The sequence below is a fragment of the Diuraphis noxia genome, unplaced genomic scaffold, assembly GCF_037042655.1.
Source record: "Diuraphis noxia isolate RWA-SAM2 unplaced genomic scaffold, SU_Dnox_SAM2 contig0004, whole genome shotgun sequence".
NCBI lineage: Eukaryota > Metazoa > Arthropoda > Insecta > Hemiptera > Aphididae > Diuraphis > Diuraphis noxia.
In genome coordinates, this window is record NW_028301714.1 from 4,484,880 (window position 1) to 4,494,821 (window position 9,942).

At 31.8% G+C, this 9,942-nt stretch overlaps 1 protein-coding gene across 1 annotated transcript; it reads right to left on the reverse strand.

Annotated features, from left to right (window-relative positions):
• Nucleotides 1–434: 434 nt before the first annotated feature.
• Nucleotides 435–9,568, reverse strand: LOC149055530 (uncharacterized). The gene is made up of 4 exons (XM_089225691.1): nt 9,555–9,568; nt 1,736–2,858; nt 1,023–1,616; nt 435–731 (listed from the first exon to the last, which is right to left on the reverse strand). The coding sequence occupies exons 1-4, from the start codon at nt 9,566–9,568 to the stop codon at nt 435–437; spliced, it is 2,028 nt and encodes a 675-aa protein (XP_089081817.1).
• Nucleotides 9,569–9,942: the final 374 nt, after the last annotated feature.

Below are 9,942 nucleotides of genomic sequence, written 5' to 3' on the forward strand. Positions count from 1 at the left end.
TGTTCAATAGGAATATGTCTCCTGATTTTAACTCGTGAAACCTAAGGTAACTGTGTAGAGAATGAATTCCAGGAAGAAGCTAGTTCGTCGGGGATCGGTTGGTCCCATTCATAAGCATTTTTCCATAGAATCTGCATGAAGCACTTATCCCAAAAGGTGATGGGTGATAAGGCTCCGATTGGGTCATATATCTTAGCTATCGCGGATAGCACTGCACGTTTTGTAGGTCGAGAGACGCAAGGATCACTATGATAACTGAATATATCATTTTCTGGGTCCCAATGTAACCCTAGAATCTTTATTTGACAATCATCCATTGGGTGGAATGACAGTTCCACAACTTGATCGTCCTTTGGGATATTTTGCAGAACTTGTGGACAGTTGCTTGTCAACTTTTTTTGCTCAAATTAACCTTGACCTAGCAAACCGATGAGTTATTTCTGCAACATCACGATCTGTTCGACTGAGGCAGCTCCCGTTATAATGTCATCGACGTAAGTTTGACTAGATAACACTCCTTGTGCAGCTGGGTATCTTGAACCTTCGTCCAGTTCCAATTGATGCAATACACGGATGGCTTGAAAGGGAGAAGAAGACACTCCGTAAGTAACTGTCGACAATGCATACCTACTCCTGTATTGATTCAGATGGATCGTTGCGCCACAAAATATGCTGGTAAGAGCATTCCGCTGGTGACACCTGTATTTGTCTATACATTTTGCATATATCTGCTGTGAGCATATATACATGAAAGCGACATCTTAATAATAGATCTGCTATGTCATATTGCAATTTGGGTCCGGTAAATAACAAATTGTTTAATGATGTTCAAGAGGATGTAGTGGCAGACGCGTCAAATACGACTCTTAGTTTAATTTTTTCGTTCGTTCATTTGACAACTGCGTGATGTGGAATGATGTAGTTTCCCGGAGTTTGCGTGAGTTTCATGTGGTCAAGTTGTAAATACTCCTTCATAAAAGATTTATATTCCTCGTATATGATAGGATCGGCTGTTAATTTACGCTCCAAATTATAAAATCTTGATAGTGCCATTGACCGGAAATCACCAAGAACGGAAGGATTGGTTTTAAACGGAAACGACACTGAGTACCTCCCAGACGGATCTCTGGTGGTGGTACGGCGGAAAATCTCTTCGCACTTCTGTTCTTCTGTAAACAGATTAGGTTAGGTTCAGGCTCCTCGACTTCCCAAAACCGGTTCAGCAATTGTTTTAGTGACGGTTCGGTTGTCAATGACAGTGATGTTTGTGATAACGAAGTACTTGAGGCTGCCGCAGCTCCAAAATTAATCCAGCCTAATGTTGTCTCGAACGCGGAAGGCAATCCTGGTGTATGGCGTACATGATAACCGTCTGTGAAAATGTGGTTGTACACGTCAGCGCCTAGTAAAAATTCAATTTGCCCTGGACGATCGAAATTCGGATCTGCGAGCTCCAGATCTATGTACTGAGTTCGTATAGATAAATCTAACACTTTCGAGGGCATCAATAAAGTGATCTTGGACAATAGAACGGGTTCACAAGTTAGCTTTCGATCTGACCACATGTGTAGCCCTATGTTGCACAAGACTACACCTTTTGCCTGGACTACGGGACTCTGTGACAATCCGACTACGTTGATTTTACGATTGCACCGCGTAAACCATGTCGCGTTGCACACTTTGTTGTTATAGCAGATATTTGCGATCTACAATATATTAATGCTCGGACTGGTACCCACTGTCCCTGTTGGTTGCACATCCGGATAACAGCTATGCCCAGAACACTAAAATTGCCGCTGCTCACGGTACCAACAAACGACGTGTCATCGGTATTTGGTAGATTACCAACGGGGGCTGCCGACGACGATGGAATCGCGGGTGCATTGTTATTTGAATTAGTGCCAGCGTGGCGCTTTCGTGAATCGAAGTGCAGTAACGAATGATGTTTTCCGGAACAAGTTCGACACGAATACTTCGACTGACATGTAAACGCCGTATGGGAACCACAAAGACAGTTTGAACACATGTTGTTGGACTTTATCAGCTGAAATCGTGCTGATGTGGTTAGTCCCTTAAACTTCTCACATTTGTATACATAGTGTGTCCCTTGGTACGCATAGCAGTGAGGTTCATGCTCCTTGGTTGCGGCCAGTAACGATGATCTTGAAATTACAGGCTTTCGGCGCGTGAAAGGAGCAGGTTTTCTTTCGGCGTCTGTCATCGAACTATTTCGTAAGATTTTGCACCGAGATTGTATGAAAATTAATAAATCATTTAGAGTAGGAAGATCATGTGTGCCTTGATCAGCCTCGAAGAGACGCTTCGTCGAACTATCCAAGACGCGCAACGCTATATAGAATAATAGAAACCCGGACAGATCATGCACACCTAGAGCGTCGATCGCTGCTGTGTTCTCTTTGAATACATCTAAAAAGTTATTTAGGTCACTTAGTGATTCATTTTGTATGGGAGAAAATGCGAATAACTTGTCCAAGTGCGCGTGAAGTATAATACGCGTACTGTCAAATCGAGCATGCGATGCGTTCCAAGAAACTTCATAGTTGGAACCAGTAAGAGGGACTGAACGTACGACAGTGCTCGCAGCTCCAGAGACTGAAGCAATTAAATAGTGAAATCGCTCAACACTGTTAAGATCTGGATTTTCGTTGACAAGCGATGTAAATGTGCCACGATAAGAACGCCAATTAACTATGTCACCATTAAAGTGCGGTAACTTAATTTTTGGTAAATTAATGTGAGAACCTGATCTGGGTACCGTATCCAATTTACAACAGGCGACCGCACCCGCCACGGCTTGTATAGAATAGTATTGTTCGGTGACAACAGTTTCAATGGTACTATGTTCCGTATATAAGAAATAATATACGTTATACTAGATCAATTTTATCTCGTTATGATTGGGATTACCTATTGTGCACACATTTTAAAATTACCAATATATCACCCATATATATATATATATAGAAAGTAAAGTTTCCATACCAAAGAACAGTGAAATATGAAACACAATAAAAATACCATGAAATACAATAATATTATATCTGCTTCGTATTAAAAATATGTTAAGACATCATGTTAATAAAAATGTGTAGGTAACTGTCATAATTATTGGTTTTGAATTATTCTGTTTTACATCACACTACATAACAATATTGCTATTACCATTGATTATAAAGACTATAGTATAATACTACTAGTAATTATAATCAATTCTATTACTTTCAAAAGTTGGATCATATTGCATTTTGAAAGGCGGTAAAAATTCAAAATTATTTTGTGATAATAATCGTATTTTGTGATAATAGTGTTGTAACGCCATATTGGAATAATTTGGATTTTCTCCTGCGAAAATCCATTGGTCAGGAGTCAGCTGTTGTTATTCCAAACCGCTATCATCCTCGTCGTGCAGATAAGAATGTTATTGTTATTGTTTATATTTTTACATCTTATGTATATCGTCATTCCCCATCAGTAGATCTCATTGTAAGATATGATCATATCCCCCGTTTATATCACCGTTGTTTACTATATCTATCAACCATAATCAGTTTGTTTAGTGCCACAAGTGCACACTTTCAATTTTTGTGTTCGATTATTACTCGTATCGTAATTGGTTAGGTTACTTATTCCTCTTTACCCACAGGTATAAAGACCCGCCGCAATTAGTATCGCGCGGCCAGCTAATGATAGTACTTCATTAGTTCCGCGACGGTGCGCATACAGTATGAGTGTATTCCATTATAATAAAATATATAAAAGTGAATTTTAATAAAACAAATTACTTATCACCTTTTGGTTCCAAGCACACACATTTTATCGATAATCATTTGAAATTTTTGCACACATAAAATTATAAAACTACCAATTCAACATTATTACTTACTAATTTCCGCTAAAAAATTACGCGTTATAAGGTTATTTTTATTATTATAAGTTGCAAAAATATGGTAAGTTATTGTTCATTATGCATTTTTTATAAATTATTGAAATTTAAAAATTTATACTCATTTCTAGATTAGTGGTATGGCCCAATTTAACAACTTTATTGTATTTTATTAAACTACATAATTCGATTCTTATTTAGATAAATTGACAGTAACTGGGATCAAAAACATGTAATTTCATGTAGTCGCGATTTATGAGAGCTACGTTTTCCAGGTATCGGCAAAGAATAAAAATAAACCAATTAATCGCACTACTGTATAGTTACATCTTGTAAATTTCGAGTATAAAACGTCATTGAAAATTGTGATTTATGAGTACATTTTGATACAATGATTAGTAATTTTAAACGAAGATGGCGTGTCAGCTTATATAACTAAGTATTTTATAAGTACAGGTAATTAATAATTATTGATTTTTCTAAGGTTATTAATTAGTAATGCATTTTCAAGTTATCTGTTATAAGCAAAAAATAAATAAAAATTACGTACCTATTTCCCCTGTGAACGATATGGGTTAATTAATTTATAATTATGTCAGTTGCGTAGCTATTACGTCAGCTATAAAATCATGTATTCATCTAAAAATTACAATGGCTTAAGGCCTATATTAAAACTTAATTATTAACGTCTTACAATGTTTTTTTATTTACCATAACATTCATTGAAAATTTTATGTACATAAAAAAATGCACAGTTATTATCCAAAATATATTTGATATAATACATTAATGTTGTTTATAACAACAAAATTGGAGTATTAAACACGTACAAGATTAAAGTAGATAAGACCAAATTTTTAAATGTAATTATTTGATGCCGAAATAAAAAATAAATTCCATGATCTTATCACAATCTTTATTGTAAATATAATATGCTCATGCAGATATATTAAGAAATTTCCAACAAAAAGGATTTACAAATAACAATGAAATAAAAAACACAAAAAATGTTACGTACCTTTTTCTGGATATAATAAGTAAAAAATATTAATCACAGTGATATCATATTGTATTATGTATTTAAGAATATTAAATCAAAATCCCAAAAAGAATTAAGTAGCGTCAAATATTAACACAATATTATCACAACAAAAACACTTCGTTGAACTCCTTGTAAAAACGTCTAAGTAAAAAAAAACCCTATCTTTAAGCACTATAAAGATATGTCATAAATAAATGCTAAGTAAATTGAATTGAAGTAATCTTATTTTGTTTCAATAATTTATTTACCGAGAAATTATTTTGAGTAGAATTAATGTTCATTATGATATTTTAAATATTAATAAACTTCTAATGACTTTTATAAATTTTTTTTCACGTTATTTTGTGTGCCGTGCCATATACCTATAGTACCTCTATAATTTCTCGCCAAGTAAATAAATTATTGAAACAAAATAAGAGTACTGTAATTCAATTTACGTATCACATCTTTATATTACTTAAAGATCTAGAATTTTTTTTACTCAGCCGTTATTTTCGAAGTTATAGATAACTGAAGTTTTTACATTATATAATAACCCTTAAATATCCGTAATGCTTAAAATTTCTTAATATTAATCTGTTACGCATTGTTAACGTCACATGTACTATATCCTTATTATCCATCGTTCGATACTGCTAAACACCGAAATTACTTTGCGCTATTTTTTGTAAAACGAAAATTTCAACATTGTAATGCTGCTTCCACTGGAATTTTTTTAACACCTTTTTTTTCTTCAAAATTTGTGTTTTAAGTTCTTCTCATTCGGATATTAAAATTGAAAATATCCATTGACTTGTTGTGTATTCAAAAAGTATTAAATTGAATTTTACTAATTTTAAATGGTCATCTTTATTTTGTTAGTTTTCTATAGTTTCGATAGTGTGGTATTTAATGCATATATTATTATATAACATTGTGCATAGGTCGGTTTCATAATAAAATCTATAAATAAATATTTGTAATTTTTTTATTCATTACACTATATTCATGTTTATTAAATTTGAGTTTGTTTTATTTTATAAACTGTTAGTATACTAAATTATGACCAATTGAAAAGAAAATTGATTACTATTTTTATTGTTTTTTTAAAATAAATAATACAGGTAAAATAATTTATTGTATATTACTAAACCACCGCTGTGTAAAAAATTGATCAGCCCCTAACCGAAAAAACATCCTGGCTACGCCACTGAATCATGTACATAACATTTTTCATATAAAGTCTATAATATATATATAGTCTTTATTTGTATATAAATTTGTATCATTGTTAAAGTAAGAGGAGGTCTAGGTGTTGTGAACAATTTGTGATGTATCTATCCATATAATATTAATATTCCTACTGTACAATCTTAGATACAGAGTAATAAAAACATACAAACGTCTTCAAACCATCCAGTTAAATAGCTTTAGGTGATGTCCATCAAAATATAAATAAATTAAAAAATGTTGAGTTTTAGAGATGCAGCCTAATTCCCTAAATCATGTACGATTTGCTAGCTAGGATTATTAGAGGGATGAATGCATTGCAAACGGACAATTAACTGAACCAAAATGTACCATTGCTTTATCAATCATGCCGATTGACTTGATGATATGATAAAATTTCCAAAAAAGTGATATGAATTCAATGATATGTTAACTTGAGATTGATATGCAATTACCATAGTTGTGGTCTGTGTTACTCTCATATATAATTATAATATTTCAGCTATAAAATCATGTATTCATCTAAAAATTACAATGGCTTAAGGTCTATATTAACACTTAATTATTAAAGTCTTACAATTTTTTTTTTATTTACCATAACATTCATTGAAAATTTTATGTACATAAAAAAATGCACAGTTATTATCCAAAATATATTTGATATAGTACATTAATGTTGTTTATAACAACAAAATTGGAGTATTAAACACGTACAAGATTAAAGTAGATAAGACCAAATTTTTAAATGTAATTATTTGATGCCGAAATAAAAAATAAATTCCATGATCTTATCACAATCTTTATTGTAAATATAATATGCTCATGCAGATATATTAAGAAATTTCCAACAAAAAGGATTTACAAATAACAATGAAATAAAAAACACAAAAAATGTTACGTACCTTTTTCTGGATATAATAAGTAAAAAATATTAATCACAGTGATATCATATTGTATTATGTATTTAAGAATATTAAATCAAAATCCCAAAAAGAATTAAGTAGCGTCAAATATTATCACAACAAAAACACTTCGTTGAACTCCTTGTAAAAACGTCTAATTAAAAAAAAACCCTATCTTTAAGCACTATAAAGATATGTCATAAATAAATGCTAAGTAAATTGAATTGAAGTAATCTTATTTTGTTTCAATAATTTATTTACCGAGAAATTATTTTGAGTAGAATTAATGTTCATTATGATATTTTAAATATTAATAAACTTCTAATGACTTTTATAAATTTTTTTTCACGTTATTTTGTGTGCCGTGCCATATACCTATAGTACCTCTATAATTTCTCGCCAAGTAAATAAATTATTGAAACAAAATAAGAGTACTGTAATTCAATTTACGTATCACATCTTTATATTACTTAAAGATCTAGAATTTTTTTTACTCAGCCGTTATTTTCGAAGTTATAGATAACTGAAGTTTTTACATTATATAATAACCCTTAAATATCCGTAATGCTTAAAATTTCTTAATATTAATCTGTTACGCATTGTTAACGTCACATGTACTATATCCTTATTATCCATCGTTCGATACTGCTAAACACCGAAATTACTTTGCGCAATGTTTTGTAAAACGAAAATTTCAACATTGTAATGTATAGGGCTAGGAAAATGAAGCACTAAAAACCTGCAATAAAGGAATTAAAAAATTGCCAATAATGCCACAAAAAAAAGCATTTAACCAGGAAAATGCAACTAAAAAAGACTTAAACATTTTTAAGTTAAGCTGATTAGTTTAGTTATGATTGTCGGCTTAACGTATTGTCGATTACTGATATCGTGGTTCCGCGAGTCGCGACAATACTCCGTACACTAGCACTCGGATATAAACCCCCATAGAAATTCCTATAATTAGGAAATGCTAAATAATATTATTGTAAATTTAGATATAGTAAACAAGTCAATAAATATCGTTCTCATTGCGTCTGAAGTCCAGACATAATATTACGACGATATTACAGACGTCGTTTTACGTAACCACTACTCCCCACTCGGTAGTCAGTAATCACAAAATCTAAGAATCTATTTTCAGAAATATTTTCCGATAAGGCGATAATATTTCACTACGAATTCACAAAATATATATAATTATACAATTAAAATAAATGAAAGAATAATAATTTAGATAAATATTATGTACGTAAATGTTAAAATATGCGTATAATTAACAAAAACCAATTATAAAGCTAATAAACTGACAAAAAAGTACCAATAAAGCATTTATTTACGAATATCACAAGAAAAAGCAAAAAAAGCAAAAACAAAATTGCATATTTGAACTCTGTGATGAATGAATCGAATTTTGTTTTTGATTAGACATGTCCTGTAAGTACTACGAAAGAAAATGCAAATGCTACAAAATCCTAGCCCTAGTAATGTCGCTTCCACGGGAATTTTTTTAACACCTTTTTTTTCTTCAAAATTTGTGTTTTACGTCCTTCTCATTCGGATATTAAAATTGAAAATATCCATTGACTTGTTGTGTAAAGCCACCCTCAGCACCCTCTGTAAACTTATGATTTCAACAATATTATTTTTAAAGTAAATTTACTACTAGCGTGGCCATTCGATCGCTACGCTCGCTCGTACATTAAAATAGAAAATATCCTTTCACTTGTTATGTAAAACCACCTCGTGTAAGCCTCAAAATTAAACAAAATTCTATTTCTGTTTAAAAGAACATTCTTTGATTTGTTGTTTTGCGAGCAATTACTCAACATAAGGTAAGTCGTCCACCGGGTCATCAACTATTAACAGTGGTAAAACCTAGACGATTGATCTGGTATCAAGAAACCTCAAATAAAAGTTTACAAATAAATCTTTAATAACACATTTAAAAGGTATTTAAAGTAGGTAAACATCGATAAGACAAAATGACAAGTTCAAGCTTTAGATACAATCTATATAATATTAATCATTGTGTTTTTGTATTCGTGCGCGTTAACATAAAAATAGAAAAACATAAATTTGTTCGATTTGGTAGAGTGGTCAAACTTAAACGATGGTTTTGTCTTGATCACAAAATGACAAAGTTTTGGTACATCGCCAACCGAAATGAAATGTATCCGATGACATGAAGTTGATAAAGATCTGTCCAAAAATGATAATTACAAAGAATTGAAGTAAATAAACAGGAAAAAAAAATGCATCTATGAGTAATACTATAAAAATATTAACTTAAAACTAAAACATATACATCTATACTTTAATACAAAAATAAAACTTGAAGGTATTAATATTTGTAGCATATCAATCAGACAAAAGACGTCTTTTTTATAAGTCCCATCTCAGCCGCTTGTAAATATGCAGCTTTATTAATTTGTAGATGATGAATGCCTCATTCCTATTGATGAAACTGCAAACGATTTGCCCACTAAACTCTTACCGATTGATCATCATTTTGCCGCGAAAACACATACGATTCTATGGTTGTACCTTGTACGCAAGGTGAAGCTAGGTGGATATGGATACACGGTAGAAATCGATGAATCGAAATTTGGACAACGTAGACATCACCGGCCCCCATAATGTTGAGGGGGCAACGGGTTTTTTGATGGTTACGAAAGAGAAACCGATCAATGTTTTATGGTCCCCGAGGAAAGACGTAATGCCGTCACCATTCTAGACATAATTAAATAATGGATAAAGGCTGGCACGACCATAATCTCGGATTGTTGGAAGGTAGTATATTTTATACCTACAACTAATATTATAAATTTAATAATATAAAATAATTTAATATTTTAGAATTCATAACCTTAAATAATAAAGGA

Bases quoted from the DNA above. Each gene is read 5' to 3' on its own strand.
- LOC149055530 (XM_089225691.1), bottom strand. The intron at 1,617-1,735 runs GTACCAGTCCGA...GGATTGTCACAG, and splicing joins GCAACCAACAGGGACAGTGG to AGTCCCGTAGTCCAGGCAAA. The intron at 732-1,022 runs GTAAATTAACAG...ATATGCTCACAG, and splicing joins AAGATTTTATAATTTGGAGC to CAGATATATGCAAAATGTAT.